At 42.5% G+C, this 21552-nt stretch overlaps 1 protein-coding gene across 2 annotated transcripts in view; it reads left to right on the forward strand.

Moving 5' to 3' along the window:
- The first annotated feature begins 20678 nt into the window (after nt 1-20678).
- Nucleotides 20679-21552, forward strand: part of B4GALT5 (beta-1,4-galactosyltransferase 5) — a 35143-nt gene continuing 34269 nt past the window's right edge. For both annotated transcript variants that reach the window (XM_082272366.1, XM_082272367.1), the window contains exon 1: nt 20679-21396. In XM_082272366.1, the coding sequence (XP_082128492.1) occupies nt 21291-21396 (106 nt within the window). In that variant the 5' untranslated portion in view covers nt 20679-21290. The remainder of the gene's footprint in view (nt 21397-21552) is intronic.

Genomic DNA, 21552 nt, shown 5'->3' on the forward strand with positions numbered 1-21552 from the left:
ATTTTTCAAATTTTTTTATATGAAATTCTCGAAAAAAATGTAAAAATCTAAATTTTTTTAAATTTTAGGCCAATTTGTTTTCTGCTACATATTTTTGGTAAAAAAAAATCGCAATAAGCGTATTTTGATTGGTTTGCGCAAAAGTTATTGCATTTACTAACTACAGGAAAGATTTATGTCATTTTTATTGTTTTTTTTTTTAACTAGTAATGGCGGCGATCTGCGATTTTTTTTTGTGGGACTGCCACTGGGACAGATCGGACCCCTAACTGACATTTTTGACACTTTTAGGGGTACCAGTGACATTACTACAGTAATCAGTGCTATAAATATGCACTGTTACTGTAAAGATGACACTGGTAGGGAAGGGGTTAACTTTACTGGTGATTAAGGGGTTACGTGTGTCCCTAGGGGCGTGATTCTAACTGTCAGGGGGCGTGGCTTGTGAGATCATCACAGAGACATGCGATCCTATATAGCAGGATCGCATAACCTCTGTGATAATCTAAGGGAGGATGACAGACGGCTGTGTTTACATCAGCCGTCTGTCTTTCTCCCTCTGCTGTAGGAGACTGCTGTGGGAGATCCCGAGTGACCGTTGGCCATCGGAGCCGCCGGTCACACGCGCTGGCTCCCCAGGGAACGAGCGGGGGCGGGCACGCGCCACTGGCAGCGCGCTCGCCCCCCACAGGCAACTGAGCGAGCAACGTAGCCCTACGTCGCTTTGCCCAGCAGCGGCAGAGTGCCGCAGTAAATGTACGGTGGGCATGGCTGAAGTGGTTAAATAATGACACCACACATTTCTTGGGTTTAAATGGCCATAGCAGCCCTTTATTAACCTCCCTAGCGGTATTTCCGATTGTGGCTCGGGGTTAATATAGAGTACCAAAAGCGGTAACCCCGAGCCACACTCGGGATTACCCCTCAATAAATCTCACCATCCCCAGTTAACCCCCTGCCGTCCTCCCTCGCCGTCCTCCCCCGCCATCCTCTCGCTGTGTGCTCGGCCGATGCCAGCACCTGTCTTCCGGTTCCCTTCCCTGCGAGTGTTGCGACGCAGGGGGAGGTGAAACCGGCGGCAATTTAAAAAATGCAAATACACCAAATGAGATGATAGAAAGCTGTGATCCTAATGGATTACACTGTATCATCCCCATCTCACCACAGGATTTCACCTGGTGACTTTTTCAGTGCCCTGCCTGTGCTTTTTCAGTTCTTTGTGCCTGGAAAATAGAGAACGACCATGGCGTCCAAAAAGCTTTCTTTTTGCGCAAAAGTGCTTTTAGACGAACTGGAAAACAGCGACAGCGAAACGGAGTTACTTGAAGAACTGAGCGATAGCGATTGGTTGGAAAATTCATCATCAGGTACGGAAAGTGAGGACAGCGACGATTCTGATGTCTTTCTGGCACATCGCTTGTGGAATTTGGGAAGAATATCAAATGATTCTTCAGAATTTCCCTCCAAAATGAGTAGATAGTAAAAGACGCTAAAAGACAAAAGTCACATCCCCTCATTGGCGGCTGGTGCTCCATGGGCCGGGGGGCGGCAGACGAACTACACCAGCTCCAGCCCGCACACCATCTCCCTCCTCCTACTCCATGGCCAATAGCATGGCTTCTCCTTTCGGCCAATCCGGAAACGGGTCTCAGAACCCGCTTCCTGATTGGCTGGGAGGAGAATCAGTGTATACTTGCCAACTGTCCCGTTTTTGCCTGGACAGTCCTGGCAAATAGGAGCCTGTCCCGGGTAATTTACATTGTCCCGGCAATGTACTTATTTACACTTTGCACTTCATTTATATTTACATATTACATTTTTTGTACAGTCACACCTGAGCACATTTGACACTTTAGAATTGCAGGGAATTGTGATGAGAATTTTAAACTTTAAGCAGCTGAATGGGAGAATTATTCCAACTCTGCTACTTTGGCCTCAAGTTTAAAATTCCCTTTTCAATTTCCTGTAATTCTCTTTTTTATTGAGTAGACCCTATAATCTGATGATAAGTAGGCAGAGATTAATTATGCAGAGTGGGCGGAGCTTCCGGGAAGTGGGTGTGGTAAGTAATTGATAGCTGTGCTGCAATGTGTCCCTGGAAAATTTTTTCAAATGTTGGCAACTATGTCAGTGTGATATTAGCGAATATTCATTCGCTATTGTCACACAACTGGGTGGGCTCAGGGCGCAGTGCTCTGCGCCCCGAGCCCACCCTTTTTTGAAGCCAATTAGAGCCTCTGGCTAATCACGTAGTTAAAAAAAAAAACCCCCATTGGAATCCAGGCGTCCGGCGCCCTGCATGTAGATAAGGGGGCTGGACGCATGGATAGGGTGGGGCGGCGCCCCTGTACCCCCAATGGACGGGCCGCCACTGCATCCCCTAATCAACTACAACAACAATAGACAAATGACAGAGACCGTCACCAGTGCAGGTGTTCTGCCGAAAACTCCAACTTGCCGAGATCTCCAACAATGTTACTGAGTGTACACCAGGAATAATTGAAGGTTTCGACCACTTGGTGTTTTTACCGAACACCAGTAGATGCTATAATTAGTGCGTATTGTTAGTCCGCCTTGGAGGCGGCTATGTTTTTGGTTACTAGCAAGTGGACTAACAATCTTCACTAATTAAAGCATCTACTGGAGTGTAAAGGCTGCCGGTGTTCTGTGAAAACGCCAAGTGCTCGAAACCTTCAATTATTCCTGGTGTACACTCAGTAACGTCGTTGGAGATCTTGGCAAGTTGGAGTTTTTCGGCAGAACACCTGTGAAAATACCAAGTGGTCGAAATCTCCAATTATTCCTGCTGTACACTCACCGGAAATAACGTCGCTGGAGATCTCAGCAAGTTGGAGTTTTCGAAAGAACAACGGAGATAAAGTTACCGGCCATGGCCTGTTATTGTTACTGTAACCTTAGAGCTCAGAGTCTTTGCATGACTAGAAACTGCCTGATTAATTTATAGATCTATGGGATGTTCTCTGAGCACAGGTACAGGAACCATGATTGTCCTGCCTGGCTTATAAAAGATATCCCAGAAAGTGAGGCCCGGAAGTAAAGGAGAGAAAAGACATGGACGGAAGGCCAGCATGACAGGGTTTAAAGGGGTTTGGGTCTAGTGGGGGTTTCAGCTCAGTCTGATAGGATATAATGGATTGTGAGAATTGATGTCTAGGCCTGGAATGGGTGGAGCCGCAGGGAGTGATCAAACTAGGAGTCATAGAAGGTTTTCAGTTGGAGGGAAGATGCGTTGGGGAAAACTTCCCACCATTGCTGGTACGTCTACGCCTGTTTCCGGGTTTAGGACGCCTACTCTCCCGTGATTTGACACAGAGGGAGTCTGTCAGCAGATCCCGGCCAATGATTCATGACCGGGACCTGCTGATCAGCTCTGTCCTATCATAGTCCAGAGCAACACAGGAATCTGTACAGAGGAAAAGATCTCTCTGGTTCTGATCCCTGCAAAGCAGGGATCAGAAACAAAGAGATCTTTAGTGAAAATCAGCACACATTTAACCCCTTGATTACCCAAGATGGTAACCCCTTCCTAGCCAGAGTCATTAGTACAGTGACCAGACGAGGACTGGCCCAGGGGGAAGGGGGGGGAAAAGACCCCCCCGCCCCGGCTCCCCTGATGCCCCATAAAAAAGGCTGCACTGCTTCTGCCACAGACATGCCTAAAGGATTCCTGGTGAAGAGAAGTAAAAAGTCCCCACCGCTGACCTACTGACTGAAGACAAGTAAAAAGCGCAGACCCCACCACCAGCATGGATGATGTAAACTGTGACTGAGCAGAGGCCGGTTCCATGCCCCACTGGGGGCTCTTCTCCCCCAGCCAGCCCTGACCGAGCTGTCCAAGCTCCCCCCAACTGCCCCCTGCTGGCAAGGTGGGGAACCTGGATTTGATCAGTAGAGAGTAGCTGGAGCAGAGCTTCAGCCTGGAATGGGGGTCAAGAGGAGGCCAGGAAGAGGACGAGTAGGAGGGGGGGCCGAGTCGCTGCACCATAGGCTCCTGTTTTTTACTTGCCTCTTGGGCCAAAAGTAACCAGTCAGTCCCTGACAAAGATCAGTGTATAGTATTATCACTGATCACTGTATTAGTGTCACTGGTGATGTCAATGGCAGTTGGTCAGTTCCCACTCAGTGTCAGTTAGGGGTTAATTTACTAAAGGAAAATAGACTATGCACTTTGTGAAGTGAAGTGAAGTTGCACTCTGCAAGTGCAATTGCTCCAGAGCTTAGTAAATGAGGAAGAGCTCTGCTGACTGCCATCATCCAATCACGTGCAAGCAAAAATGCTGTTTTTTTTTTTTTTTTTGTGCATGAGCATGGGGGGGGGGGGGGGCAGGCAGCAGTTAGAATCTGTGATTAGGGAATGCCCAGGCTAGGGGTATAAATAATGTGTCCAGGTTTCAGGCTGTTTAATGCTCAGGGGCATAATACATAACCTGGACTGTCTGGGTGAATCTCGGATTCTCGGATGAGGGGCAACCCTATGCTCCTGGGTTGGTAGGTGGTCTTTCTCTGACAGGGGTCCTCAGGGCTTGGCAGGTCCAAGAAGAGCTTCTACCACGATGTACCGCTCCACCATCCCCATCAGTTGGTCCATCACCTGTGGTTCCCCTGATAGGAATGGGGCTATGAGACTGGCCCACTAGTCCTGAGGCCACCCCTGTCTCTCGGCCCTGTGTTTGAAAGTCGTTAGGAACATTTTTGCAAAAAATGGTTGGCTCTCACCATCACTGGGTTGCTTGGGGCCCCCACCACCTTCAACCAGTCCACACAAACAATAATTTGGCCTACACAGACTCTTTCTGAGCTTCCAGCTGCACTGCCTGAATCTGCTGAGTCTGTATTAATAGAGCCAAAGTCTGCTCCTGGCTTGCCTGGACTTCTTTATAATGGCGGTTGGCTTCCAAGAAGGCCTGCTACAGGGCTGTTGTAGTCTGAACCAGGGCATTTACCACCCCCTCTCTAGCCCAGTGCTCGAGTAAGCACTGGCGGGGCAGAGCAGAGAGCAGTGATTAAGAGTCACCACTCTCTGCTCATAGTGGACCCAAGAACTAAGATATCAGTGGACATGTAATCACTCAATTCTTGGGCTTAGAGCCAGCAAGGGACAGCTTAGGTAGGTAGGTAGTTAAGTATGTGTGTTTATTTTTTTATATTACCAAACTTCATCTTTATATGAAACGTCTTTGAAAAGTCGGTCATATTTCTAAAATGGCTGACACTGTTACAAAAGGGTTTGAGAGTAGGTGATTCAGTAAGGATTATCCAAAAATTCCCTATACATTCTGAATTCACTCCTTTTCGTCATATACTTTACTTTATGGTGGTATAATGAAATAATTGCTGGTTTCACTTTGAAGCCGACATTCCTGTGCGACTTCATTGCAGCTTGCATACGACTTCTTTACCATTGGTCAATGCAAGTCGTGCTGAAGCTGCCCCAAAGTAGTGTAGGAACCTTTTCCTAAGTCAGAGCGGCTTGACTTGCACCGATTGGAATGATTCCACTGCTGTTAATGGGGCACAACTTGTCATGCGTCTTTGTCGCATGACAAGTCGCAGAAGCATGGACCAGGGCTAATACTGTTTATTCTGCGATAATTTCTATGTAAGAAGTATCACACGTTACATAAGTGTTCAACTGCAAGTACATAGAACTGTTTACTCACAGAGGTATGCGGTGAGTAAGCGTATTGATCTGTTCATTAATGGGGGTGAGTGACCGCCCTGCCATCTATGTGACGAAGGAGTCCAACCTTAAAACTGTACACATTGCAAGTTGTGACACTGACATTACAGGACACTCTGCCAGCAAGGATATGACTAAGATTGACTACCTGATTAGACCCAAATACCTCTCTCTGACCCAATCAGATTCAAATCCCACTCTGTACCTCTGATCAGACACAAATCCTAAACTGTCCCTTCAATCAGACAATTCCCATCAATGTCTACTGCCCATCAGATCACAAATCCTACTTAGTCCCCAAAACCAGACCACAAATCCCACTTAGTCCCCATGATTAGACCACAAATCCCACTTAGTCCCCATGATTACACCCAGATATCCCACATCCCTCCCTGATTAAACCACAAATTACTGTCTATGCCTACAGTCAGACCCAACCCCTAACCTATACCCTTTATCAGATCCTAAAGCAACTCAGTTCCCCAATCAGACCCAAATCCCACAAATTTCGTCCTGTACTCCCTGATCAGACACAAATCTCTCCCTGTATTCACCAATCAGACACAAATTTCTCTGTAATTTTTTGTAAGTCATTTTCATATATTTTAAACCCCACAAATGGCTTCTAGAATACTACAGATGATTTATGTGTGTAAATAAAAGCATGACAGGTGACATTAAAATCCCTTTAATGTGGGGAAATGTATTTAATTGTACCAGATTAGAAACAAATTATTTTAGTGCAGTTTAAATCTGATTATGTGCCTTAATTAGATATCTAAATTATTTGATAGTTTGAGTCTGGGTGGTTTCTGCCATCTGGGGGGGGGCTAAAAATATGCAGGCCTTAATACATACTAGTGGGAGTAAAACTGGGGGAATCCATAGCGGAGAAGGATCTGGGTGTTCTGGTTATTATAAGCTTATTAATAGCATGCAATGCCAAGCTGCGGTTTCCAAAGCAAGCAAAGTCCTTTCTTGTACTAGGAGAGGTATGGACTTCAGAGAGAGAGATATAATTTTGCCCCTGTACAAATCATTAGTAAGACCTTATCTGGAATATGCAGTTCAGTTTGGGCTCCAGTTCTCAAAAAGGATATCGGGAACTGGAGAGAGTGCAGAGAAGAGCAACTAAACTGATAGGAGACATGGAGGAGCTCAGCTATGAGGAAAGATTAGAGAAACTGAATTTATTTACTCTTGAGAAGAGGAAATGAAGGGGGGATATGATCACCATTTATAAATACATAAGGGGGGATATGATCACCATTTATAAATACATAAGGGGGGATATGATCTCCATGTATAAATACATAAGGGGGGATATGATCACCATGTATAAATACATAAGGGGGGTTATGATCACCATGTATAAATACAGTACATAAGGGGGGATATGATCACCATGTATAAATACATAAGGGGGGGGATATGATCTCCATTGTTGTGCGTTTTGGTATAAAATTTGACTATTTTTAATTTATTACTAAAAGGCGGTGTCTGAACTATCAATAAAATTATGACGCAGTGCCTCCAGCCGATTACGGCAAATAATTTAATAACTAAGAAAAACCCAATCAATTTTGTTCAGACCTCCAATAATATACCACAATAATTTTCCCGAGTTCTTTTTTTATCAGTTAATTTCTTTTTAAAAGCATATACCAATCTTAGTGAAACAGTCTACAATAGGAAATATATATATAAGAATATTTATTCGCAAGACATATTTTCACCATAAATGATCATACTTGAGTGACACAAAGAGATAACCTTACATAAGATACAAACTTAAAACGATAAATGCAATGTGATATTTAGCTAAACGATGAAAGTGAAATAAAGCAAGATTATGTTTTTCCCAGGTGTAGTATGAACCATAAATTAATATTCTATATAATCAGACCACAATAGTCTGCGAATCACATGGCCGAAAGTCATTCCACTGCAGATGAAGTGAGAATAAGCCATGCAAAACGGAAGACGTAAAATCGCAAATAATGCGCTTAATCTGATATTAAAAATGTTATAAAAACAAAAATCATCTCTTTAGAGAAAAATCTACATATGGTTTATACGGCTGGGATTGTACTTTCGTTACCCTTTAAATAGGAAATGTAAAACATTTAAGGAAGTACATAAACAATATTGAATAATAATCAAATAACAGCAAGGCATAATTACCATATTTAAAATGGCCGCTTAGCTTAGAATAGTAGTTACCAGGTTCCTTTAAGATGGCTGCATTTCCAAGATGGTGGCCAATTAGGGAGGAGCTTTGTTTGGCGTCCCTCAAAGGTTCAGATACATGGCAGATTGAAATGGAGTCGTCTGTGTAGATGAGTCTGTGCATGGCTGTTAGTAGTGTGTATGTTGTAAGTGTGATGTATATTGGGCAAGATATGATGTGTGTTGTGTTCTGTTGTGTTGTCCTATTACATCTCTCATTCCTTTTTATTTTGTGTTGAACAAAAGGGCAGTAAAAATTATCATAAGCCAAACCCAGTGGGAGGAACATTATTCCTATTGGTTGGAACATCTTATTCATTAACTGGTGATGTCATAGGGTGACACCTCTTGGTTAACCAGTATATTAAAATTAATTAAAGATTTCTCCATTTAAGACTATTCTAAAAAACATAAATGTAATCATGCTCTCATCTATGACGTCCATTTAATCCACCAGGTATCTGAATAAAGATTAATCTGGATACCACCATTCTCATATTTAATATCTCTTATGTAATATATATATATTGGATTTTACTCTTTAACCCAAGACTTCAATTAGTAGCAGTAAGAATTATATCGAAAAATATACGGTTATATATATATTGATACACAACAGCTTGTATATGTAACTTGTCCTATACATGGTTACTTCTGATCAGAATATTATCCATTTAGGCATTATTATGTTAACAGTACATTCATGATATGGGGACTGGATTATAAAATATGGGCGAAATTTCTGACCCTTTGACACTACTATATGATAGAATATAATGTACTTCTCAGTAGGAGGTTGTCATAACATCATAGTTCCATAACACCTTTTGTATATGATGGGGCAAAGATATCAATTTATGATTTTCTGAAATTCATTTTGAGATTTGCAGTTCTCATCAATCTAAGTGACAATGTTTATGTGACTCCGTGTAGATTTCAACAACTTTATCCCCCCTGTTTGTGTTTAGGTAAATAAATAACAGATTCTAGTCTTTGTCCAAACAGTTTTGTTTGTCCTCTCATGATTTAGACAATGGCTTATCCTGCTTGTGGATGGGTGAACACAGGTGTTATCCTGAAATTGAGTTTCGCCCATTGTGTGAGTCATGGCCTGAACATAAAGTTTTACGACCTCTCTGGTTTTTCGTGTTTCAAGACCAGGGGAAGGATGTCTTATGTAAACCTTTTCCCCCAAAGGCCGATCCACCTGTGATAAGCGATTTATTTATCTGTCTTTCTGAGTATTGTATTTAAAAGTTTGTCAAACACATTTTCCTTTTGGGGCAGATGACACAGCTTCTCATCTCAAAGTTCAGGCAAACAAAACCATGTCAAACAATGGACGCAATGTGTGTTTCAAACTGAAAGAGTTTTGACTCAATATGTAGCAAGGTCAATGGAGGCCTCAAAGTTCACAATTCTTGACCTGTAATAATAAAAATGTATTTCTATTTCGCACTGAAAGTTTAACACCATGTATAAATACATAAGGGGGGTTATGATCACCATGTATAATGCATAAGGGGGGATATGATCACCATGTATAAATACATAAGGGGGGATATGATCACCATGGATAAATACATAAGGGGGGATATGATCACCATGTATAAATACAGTACATAAGGGGGGATATGATCACCATGGATAAATACATAAGGGGGGATAGGATCACCATGTATAAATACATAAGGGGGGATATGATCACCATGTATAAATATATAAGGGGAGATATGATCTCCATGTATAAATACATAAGGGGGGATATGATCACCATGGATAAATACATAAGGGGGGATAGGATCACCATGTATAATGCATAAGGGGGGATATGATCACCATGTATAAATACATAAGGGGGGATATGATCACCATGGATAAATACATAAGGGGGGATATGATCTCCATGTATAAATACATAAGGGGGGATATAATCACCATGTATAAATACATAAGGGGGGATATGATCACCATGTATAAATACATAAGGGGGGATATGATCTCCATGTATAAATACATAAGGGGGGATAGGATCACCATGTATAATGCATAAGGGGGGATATGATCACCATGTATAAATACATAAGGGGGGATATGATCACCATGGATAAATACATAAGGGGGGATATGATCTCCATGTATAAATACATAAGGGGGGATATAATCACCATGTATAAATACATAAGGGGGGATATGATCACCATGTATAAATACATAAGGGGGGATATGATCTCCATGTATAAATACATAAGGGGGGATAGGATCACCATGTATAATGCATAAGGGGGGATAGGATCACCATGTATAATGCATAAGGGGTCCATATAGTGAACTTGGTGTTGAGTTATTCACTTTAAGACCATCACAGAAGACAAGGGGGCACTCTTTACGTCTGGAGGAAAAGAGAGTTTGTCTCCATATATGGAATGGAGAATATGTAATATGGATATGGAAAATGTGGAATAGACTCCCTCCAGAGGCGGTTCTGGCCAGCTCACTAGATTGCTTTAAAAAAGGCCTGGATTATTTCCTGGGTGTACATAATATAACTGGATACTAATATTTATAGGTAAAGTTTATCCAGGGAATATCTGATTACCTCTCGGGGATCAGGAAGGAATTATTTCACCTGCTAGAGCAAATTGGATGATGCTTTGCTGGGGTTTTTCACCTTCCGCTGGATCAACTGTGGGTATAGGATTGTATATATGGTATTGTATGGTTGGGTTTTCTTTTTTGCTTTTGTTTTTTTTTTGGTTGAGCTAGATAGACTTATGTCTTTTTTCAACCTGACTAATTATGTATCTATATAATCTCTGGTCCGGGTGCAGGAAAAATGTCAAACACACATATCACATACAGTATATGTCTTCATTACCCAACAAATGACATCACAGTGCATCCAATCTGTTATTATCTGGTCACGTACAGTGAATGTCTAGGCCAGCAGATATTTATTAGTATATTAATGCTGTCCTAATCCTCTATATCTGGAGACCCTCTTCACTTGTGAAATATTACTTTCTCTGTATAAGGAGACCCTGATATCTATGTAAAAACCTCTTCTCTAAATCTAGAGTCCATTATTGATGGAACATTTCCTTCTCTACATACAGAGACCCCCAAACCTGTGGAATTTTCACTTGACTTTATTTGAAGACCTCAATATCTGTGGAATTTCCTTCATCTACGTATATCTGGAGATCCTGATATCTGTGGAAAATCCAAAGATTCTGTTATCTGTGAAACATTCCTTCCTCTATTTCAGGATATCCTGATATCTGTGCAACATCCCCTCCTCTATATACAATGACCCTATTGTCTGAGGAATTCTCTCTCCTATATCAGGAGACCTTGGTATCTGAAGACTATCCCCTCCACTATATCTGAAGACCCCCATCATCAGTGGACCATTGCTGCCTCTATATCTCACCCCCCACAAATATATATAGAACATACTTCCTCTATGTTCAGCAGGGGAGGACTGGGCCAGGGGGGCAATTGCTCCCCAGGCCATTCTGTTGCCCTGTAAAAAGGCTGCACTGCTTCTGCCACAGACATGCCTAAAAGATTCCTGGTGAAGAGAAGTAAAAAGTCCCCGCTGCTGACCTACTGAGTGTGGGATGAAGGCAGCCCCCCCCCCCCCAGCATGGATGGTGTAAACTGTGTCTGAGTAGAGGCCGGTTCCATGCCCCACTGGAGACTCTTCTCCCCCAGGCAGCCCCAACATACCTAGAGTCCCTGACCTACTGTGGATTATTTCCTTCTCTACACCTCGAGACCTCCATCTTCTGTGGAACATCATCCACGATTTTCTGTTGCTGTGATCCGAGTCCGACTTCCTGTTTGAGGGTAGCTTCATTGGTTCTCCATGGTACCACTATATGTAGGAACATAGCCACCCTCTCTTAAATGGCATTTTTGGTTTGTGGTGCTCAGGTGCAGTTTAGTTCCTGCTCTAAGTAGTGGATGTATATATATATATATATACAGTAAAACCTTGGATTGCGAGCATAATTCGTTCCGGAAGCATGCTTGTAATCCAAAGCACTCTTATATCAAAGCGAATTTTCCCATAAGAAATCATGGAAACTCAGATGATTCGTTCCACAACCATTTATTCATAAGTCTTTCAGTTTATAGTCTATATACAAAGATTATATCAATGTGATAGGTTGTGTAATCATAAAATGTCCATCCACAATATGCAGCCTTCCCAAGGGGATTAGAAGGAAAGTCCAGCAGGAGCTACAGAGTATAAAAGAGGAGAGAGGCGCCTCTAAGTGTAGCAGTATGGGGAAATTTAATGAAGGTACAACATTTAGCAACTCACATGGTTGATGATTAAAGAGGCACATCTAAGTATGCAGGCATGCGGGGTAAAGCTGTCCACATAGATCATCTTCTGAACCACTGGCTCTCAACGATGTCAGTCTGCAATTGTGATTGGGAAGACTACCCTGCAGTAGAGTGATCTGAAAGCGAGAATTTGAATCCCTCGTGGAGCGCAGAAAGGAAGGGTGTGATGAAGATGGCAGTGCGGAGGATGGTCTATGTGGACAGTTTTACCCCGGATGCCTGCATACTTAGATGTGCCTGTTTTAATCATCAACCATGTGCTAAATGTTTAACCTTTATTAAATGTAACAATATTGCTACACTTAGAGGCGCCTTTCTTCTCTTTTATACCCAGTTGTGACATGACGCTACTTGTATATCAAGACATCGCTTGTATATCAAGTCAAAATTTATTTTAAAAATTTGCTTGTCTTGCAAAGCGCTCTCAAATCAAGTTACTCTCAAACCAAGGTTTTACTGTATATTAGTATTGGAGAAAAGGATATTGTTTGGCATCCATTGATATATGAATGACCCCTTTCTCCTCCACTAGGCTAAATTCACACTAGAACGGGGTGCGGGAAACACGCGTTCTGTGTGCGTGTGCAAAACGCACTGCAGTTGCGTCAATGTTAAGTTAACGACACCCCAAATGCAGATCGCAAACCCAGTGCATTTTCCTGCAACAGATCACATGGTACTTTTGGTGCGATGCAGTGCAATTTGAGCTATTCAAAATGAATTACACGTGAATCAAAAAAGCATGCGTATTGCGTTCCTGAGCGATTCATAGCATGATCCAGGCCTGAAAGCAGCAGCTAAGTAGTTAGCACTTCTGCCTAACAGCACTGGGGTTGCTGGTTCAAATCCCAACCAGGACACGAACTCCCTGGAGTTTGCATGTTCTGCCTGTGCCTGTGTGGTTTTCCTCTGAATACTCCAGTTTCCTCCCACACTCCAAGGACATGCTGGTAGATTAACTGGCCTCAGTACAGTATGTGAGTTAGGGACCTTCGTTTGTAAGCTTCTTGAAGGCAGGGACTGATGTGAATGTAAAATATTTATGTAAAGTGCTGCGTAAGTTGATGGCACTATATAAGTACAGTAAAACCTTGGATTTCAAGCATATTTCGATCCGGAAACATGCTTGTAATCCAAAACACTCAATATTGAAAGTGAATTTCCCCCTAAGAAATAACAGAAACTCAGATGATTCGTTCCACAACCACTTATTCATAAATCCTTCAGTTTATAGTTCATACAAAAACATGATAGCAATGTGATAGGTTGTGTAACCATAAAATGTCCATCCACAAATGGCGCCTCCACAAGGGGATTCGTTCGAAAATCGTAAATGGCAGTGTTATCGAACGATTTTCGTATCGTTAGTGTGGTATGTAAAACGTTTGATTTTCGTACGACAGCAAAAATTCACATATCCAACATGTTGGGTTTTTTTGCGAAAATCGGCCGAATTTCGTATCATTAGTGGGGGAGTTGTATGATTTCGCCTAACAAAACACAGAACAGTAGGGAGTGTGTCCGGTAGAGATGTGGTTAAAAGGCACAAAAAATAGTGTTTTGTCGTACGATTTTCGGCTCACATTGATGGTACACTCGATGATGTGCACGAGTGCCGCTTTCGTTTATCGAACGATAAATCGTACGTAATTCGAATCGTCTATGGCCTGCCTAAGTGTAGCAATATGGTTACATTTTCAAATTAAGTCCCGGTTTTACCCCCTTAATGACCAGGCTATTTTTTGCGACACAGCACTGCGTTATTTTTACTGACAATTGCGCAGTCGCGCAACGTTGTACCTAAAAAAATGTATGACCTTTTTTCCCCACAAATAGAGCTTTCTTTTGGTGGTAATTGATCACCTCTGCGGTTTTTATTTTTTGCGCTATTAACAAGAAAACGACAATTAAAAAAAAAAAAAAAACAATATTTTTACTTTACTGCTATAAAACACATCCAATAAAAAAAAAAAAAAAATCGAATTTCTTCATCATGTTAGTCCAATATGTATTCTAGTGATCGACCAATATCTTTTTTTTAGTGCCCATACCGATATTTTGGTCATCGGATATCGGTATCGGCTGATATTAGCCGATATTTACAGACATTTAAAAAAATGTTTTTTTTTTTATGTATTTTTTCACAGGTACTGTTGTGGAGGGTTCTGGGGGTCTAAAAGACCCCAAACCCCTCCTCTGCACTTAAAAGCATTTACAACGCCAAGTTTGGCTGTTTTGAATGCTGTCCTTTTTTTTAATTTGGCGCAGAGTACCCGGAAGTGATGTCATGACATCACTTCTGGGTTTTTACACGGAGACCCGATCAGAGCCGAATGCGGCTTTGATCGGGTCTTCTCTTCGGTGGCCGTGCAGAAGGGATGCCCAGGTCTCCCGGTGGGACGGGAGATCCGGGCAAACCGCGTAAGGCGGTGGGAGGGGGGGGACATCCCCTCCCGCTCCTTGTAATGACAGCCGAGCGGCTTCTCAGCTGCATTGGTTGTCATTACAAGACAGCAGACCATCGGCTATGGACGCCGGTACCGGGGTGATGCCTCTAGCTGCAGGCATCACTCCGGTAAAAGCACTTTCCCGAAATATCGGCAATATCGGAAACCACTGGGTCCGATTCCGATATATCAGGGAAAGTGCATATTCGCCCTCAATATATCGGCAATATCAGTAACCTCCGGGGCCGATTCCTATATATCGGGGAAAGTGCATATCGGCCCTCAAAATATCGGCAATATCAGTAACCTCCGGGGCAGATTCCAATATATCAGGGAAAGTGCATATCCGCCCTCAATATATTGGCAATATCAATAACCTCCGGGGCGATTCCGATATATCAGGGAAAGTGCATATTCACCCTCAATATATCGGCAATATCAGTAACCTCCGGGGCAGATTTCAATATATCAGGGAAAGTGCATATCCTCCCTCAATATATTGGCAATATCAGTAACCTCAGGGGCCGATTCCGATATATTGGGGAAAGTGCATATTCGCCCTGAATATATCGGCAATATCAGTAACCTCCGGGGCCGATTCCTATATATCGGGGAAAGTGCATATCGGCCCTCAATATATCGGTAATATCAGTGACCTCCGGGGCAGATTCCAATATATCGGGGAAAGTGCATATCGTCCCCCGATATATCGGCATTGCCGATAATCGGTCGATCCCTAATGTATTCTGCTACATATTTTTGCTTAAAAAAATCCCAATAAACGTATATTGATTGGTTTGCGCAAAAGTTATAGCGTCTACAAACTATGGGATAGATTTATGGACTTTTTACTTTTTTTTTCTAGTAATGGCGGCCATTTTGTGCTGGACTACGACATTGCGGCGGACAAATCTGACACCCAGTGACACTTTTTGGGGACCAGTGACACCAATAAGGGATCAGTGCTAAAAAGACAAAGCACTGTCACTGTATAAATGACACTAGTAGGGAATGGGATAACATCAGGGGCGCTCAAAGGGTTCTAGGGAGTGCTTTCTAACTGTAGGGGGGGGTGGATGCACTAAGGGAAACAGGAATAGCAGAAACACAAAATCTCAATTTTCCAGAACTTTGAATTTTGACCGCCTTGTTTATGGACTATAAACTGAAGGATTTATGAGTGGAACAAACTAAATTTCCATTATTTCTTGTTGGGAAATTCGCTTTGATATACGAGTGCTTTGGATTACAAGCATGTTTCCGGAACTAATTATGCTCGCAATCCAAGATGTGACATCAGTCACATGACGCTACTTGTATATCAAGACATCGCTCTATATCGCTAAAAATTATAACATTTTTATTTAAAAAATGTTGCTTGTCCTGCAAAACACTCTCAGACCAAGTAACTCTCATTCCAGGGTTTTACTGTACCTAAAATAAATACTATGCACTTATGATAACCAGCAAGTCTACATCTCAAGGATCAGAACATTCAGGGGCAGGGCTGCTGTTAGAAATCACGGGGCCCCGTACAGACTACCTGGCAGGGCCCCCCCAAGAAAATATTAAAGATATATTTAGCTAAAGTTACAACAAAATCACTATTAGAAGACACAAATACAACATAACTCACATAATTCCTGCTAAATCAAAAAGAAAAAACTATGTTAATAAATAAAAATGAAGATGAGATGAAAATATATACAGGCTGGGCATTTGGAGCTCCAGGATCAGAGAGACAGAGGGAGAGAAACAAAGTTACAGATAAACTCAGGAGCAGAGCTAACATTAGAGCCAGTGCTGGGAGGGGGGCCCACACATGGAGGGGGATTAGTGAGAGACAACTGTCTCTTTCTCAGCAGATAAAAGCTGATAGCAGGGAGAGGGACAGATTAGATTCAGGTGCTGGAGGAAGATTTCTGTATTTGTTGTCCATCACTAATCCCCCTCTCTGTGTGGGCCCCCCTGTGTGCTCGGGCCCCCTACAAGAGGGCTGGTGGTCCCCCCCTATCAGCGGCCCTGTTCAGGGGTATGTGAGATGATTACGGCCACACACACCTACACAGGTTGAACTGGATGGACTATTGTCTTTATTCAACCTCACCTACTATGTAACTATGTAAAACAGATGTGCGCAGTTGATCATAAAATGTTTTGTATTAGGCTGTATCTGTATTATATATCAGCCCTTCTGGATGTATGTACTGTGTATATATATATATATATGTGTGTGTGTGTGTGTTTTTTTTTGTGGGGGGGGTTCTGAAAAGCAATAATTGGCCCAACTCGTTCATTATCCTAAAATGTGAAATTAACCCTTTATTTCTTCTGTTGCTGTGCGATGCATACATATAAAAGCAGTAAACCCTAAACTGAGATAAGATGAAGTGTCTCTAAAAAGAGGCATTTGTGCTCCTTTGCAGCACTGCACGGCGGGTTGCACAGCACACATCTGTCTGTATTCACGGTGTCCACTATGAATATTCTATTCATCACCTCAACCCATTACGGTGGACAAATTGAAACCTTCCTAATAGCATTGATCTGTTGTAGGAGGCAGGGAGAGATCTCTGATTGGCTGCTGTGAGTTTCTGCAGAGGACATAGCTCTGACCTGTCTCTGCTATATGCTGCATCTGGCAGTTTGTAGACATTCTCTGCCAGAACACACCCACTTCCATGTCTCCTCGCTCCCCCTCCCAGTCTTCTTTCTTCCCATTCATGAGCTGCTCAGCATTAGACTAGCAGCTAGGGGAACCCCCTGTCCTTCCCTATCACTTTCCCTTCCCAGGAACTGCCCAGGGCCTCCTTTGTTCTGGATGCTGCCCACCTGCTGAGAAGTTGCTGCAGACTCCGAAAGGCTTCTCTTGGATCACCATTTATTTTATCTCCATCCCTCCAGTTACTCGTGTTTCTACCTCTGCTCTGCAGTACAACTCCCTTCATTTCTATCTGGAAGCCCTCATCATCTGTGGATCTACCTTAACTTTATACATTAGGATCACTGGCACCTCCGAATCTACTATTGCCTCTATATATAGTAACCCCGATCATCTACGGAGCTACCATCTCCTCTATATATAGTAACCCCCATCATCTACGGATCTACCATCTCCTCTATATCCAGTAACCCCCATCATCTACGGATCTACCATCTCCTCTATATCCAGTAACCCCCATCATCTACAGATCTACCATCTCCTCTTTATCCAGTAACCCCCATCATCTACGGATCTACCATCTCCTCTATATATAGTAACCCCGATCATCTACGGATCTACCATCTCCTCTATATATAGTAAACCCGATCATCTACGGATCTACCATCTCCTCTATATCCAGTAACCCCCATCATCTACGGATCTACCATCTCCTCTATATCCAGTAACCCCCATCATCTACGGATCTACCATCTCCTCTATATCCAGTAACCCCATCATCTACGGATCTACCATCTCCTCTATATCCAGTAACCCCCATTGTCTACAGATCTACTATATCCTCTATATCCAGTAGCCTCCATCGTCTTCAGATCTACCATCTCCTCTATATTCAGTAACCCCCATCATCTACAGATCTACTATATCCTCTATATCCAGTAACCCCCATCATCTACGGATCTACCATCTCCTCTATATCCAGTAACCCTAATTGTCTCCGGATCTACCATATCCTCTATATCCAGTAGCCCCCATCATCTACAGATCTACCATCTCCTCTATATCCAGTAACCCCCATCATCTACGGATCTACCATCTCCTCTATATCCAGTAACCCTAATTGTCTACGGATCTACCATATCCTCTATATCCAGTAGCCCCCACTAGATCTACCTCCTTTTGCTATATACAGAGACCACCGTCATCTGTGGATTCAACACCTCTTCAATATCCAGAGACTCTAATCGTGTATAGATCTTTCAGAGACCCTCGTCATCTGTAGATCTGTCATCTCTTCTACATCCGGAGACCCTCGTCATGTGTGGATTTTTTATCTCTTCTATATCCAGAGACCCTTGTCATCTGTAGATCTATTGTGTCTTCTATTGAACCCTGTCGTTTGTGGATTTACTGTCTCAACAATCTGATTCTTTATTATCTGTGGACCTACTTTGTCTTCACTATCCTCAGAGGTGCTGTCATCTGTGGATCTACCATGTCCTTTATATTTAGAGGCTCCCAGCATGTGTGGACCTGCCTTCTCTTATAATCTGAGATACCATCATCGGTGGAATATTCCTTCTTTATATCCGGAGACCCCTGTTATCTGTGGAATATCTCTTTTGCATATGTCTAGATCACCAAAAGCTGTGGAATATCCCCTCCCCTAGATTCGGAGACCCCTGGAATCAGTGGAACTCTCTTCTTCTATATCTGGAGACCCCTGGCATCAGTGGAACTCTCTTCTTCTATATCTGGAGACCCCTGGCATCAGTGGAACTCTCTTCTTCTATATCTGGAGACCCCTGGCATCAGTGGAACTCTCTTCTTCTATATCTGGAGACCCCTGGCATCAGTGGAACTCTCTTCTTCTATATCTGGAGACCCCTGACATCTGTGGAACTCTCTTCTTCTATATCTGGAGACCCCTGACATCTGTGGAATATCCCTCTATATCCGGGAGAGCCCCATGAACTGTTCAGCATCACTTTCTCTTAATACAGAGAACCCAATATCTGTGAAATATCCCTCCTCTGTACCAGGAGGCCCCAGTATCTGTAGGACATCCATTCCTCGATATACAGAAGTCATGATATCTGTGGGACACTTCTTCCTCTATATCTAAAAACCCAAATATTTCTATAACATTCCCTCCTCCATATAGAGAGACCCCGAAATCTGTGGAACACCCCCCACCCTCAATACAGAGGCCTCAATATAGGTGGAACATTTCCTTCTCTATATCTGAAGACCCTAATACCTATGGAACATCTCCTCCTTCATAAGTGAAGACTCTGAATTTTGTGGAACTTCTTCTCCCCTAAATCGGAAGACTCCAAAACCTGTGGAACATCTCCTCCTCTACACACAGGGACCTAAATATCCGTGAAACACCTCCTCTAGACCCTTGACATCTGTGAAAAATTCCGCTTCTCTATATAAATAGATCCAATTATCTGTCGAAAAATATCTCCTCTATATACAGGAACCCCGATATCTGTTGAACATCCCCTCCGCTACATATGAGGACCTAAATATCTGTGGAACACCTCCTCTATATCTAAAGACCCTTGGCATTTGTGGAAAATTCCCCTTCTCTATATACAAAGACCCCAATATCTGTGGAACACCTTCTCCTCCTTATCTGAAGACTCTGATATTTGTGGAACATCTTCAATTTAGTTTAAGACCCCAAAATCTGTGGAACATCCCCTCCTCTATACACAGGGGCCCAACTATCTGTGGAACACCTCCTCCATATCTAAAGACCCTTGATATTTGTGGAAAATTCCCTTTCTCTATATACAAAGACCCCAAAATCTGTGGAACACCTTCTCCTCCTTATCTGAAGACTGATATTTGTGGAAGATCTTCAATTTAGCTGAAGACTCCAAAATCTGTTGAACATCCCCTCCTCTATACACAGGGACCCAACTATCTGTGGAACACCTCCTCAATAGCTAAAGACCCTTGACATCTGTGGAATATCCCCTTCTCTATATACAAAGACCCCAATATCTGTTGAACAACATCACCTTTATATACAGGAACCCCGATATCTGTTGAACATCCCCTCCTCTACATACAAGGACCTAAATATCTGTGGAACACCTCCTCTATATCTAAAGACCCTTGATATTTGTGATAAATTCCCCTTCTCTATATACAAAGACCCCAATATCTGTTGAACAATATCACCTTTATATACAGGAACCCCGATATCTGTTGAACATCCCCTCCTCTACATACAAGGACCTAAATATCTGTGAACATCTCTATATCTAAAGACCCTTGACATACATGAAATATCCCCTTCTCTATATACAAAGACCCCAATATCTGTTGAACAATATCACCTCTATATAAAGGAACCCCAATATCTGTGGAACATCCCCTGCTCTATATATAGAGACAGAATATCCCTACTCCATATCTATAGACTGTGATATCTGTGGAAGATCTGTCCTCTACATACAGAGACCCAAATATCTGTCAAATATCCCTCCTTCATATCCGTAGACTCTGAAATCTGCAAAATATTCCCTCCTTTACCTTTGGAGACCCTGAGATCTGTGGAATATTCCCTCCTCTATATCAGGAGACCCCCCAAATCTATGGGACATCCCTCTTCTACATGGGGAGACTCCTTCTTGATTCCAGGAAACATCTGATTACCATTCATTATTAAATACGCATAATTTATGGATGTGTCCCCTCCCCCCCTATATTACCATGCCCAATAACCTCTAATTTTCAGATACGATCGCTGATTGTTATCCGTTGTCACCCTGAGCCCATTAAAATGTGGATGTGACCCCCTCTTCCTCTTTCCAGGAACTGCACATTTTCCTTTTTTTTTACATCTCATTTTTCGAAGATTCCATATTGTGCCATGAGGAAGGTTATCCGAATTCCAAACCGATCTGTGCTGGCAGTCATTTTTCTCTTCTGCCTATCCTCTTCTTTTCTTTATTTCATTTATGTGGCTCCAGGAATAGGTAAGAGACATTTATATATCATTTATGTGTGGGGAGATGGGTGGATGTTGCTAGCGATGGTGACTTATCTATAACTAGTAGTGTGAATGCTATACAGAGTGTTGTATTATAAATTATTAGTAATACCTACTGTATATGACCCGCTATATGCAGTAT

Source organism: Pelophylax lessonae (genome assembly GCF_965119305.1).
Source record: "Pelophylax lessonae genome assembly, chromosome: 11".
Lineage (NCBI taxonomy): Eukaryota > Metazoa > Chordata > Amphibia > Anura > Ranidae > Pelophylax > Pelophylax lessonae.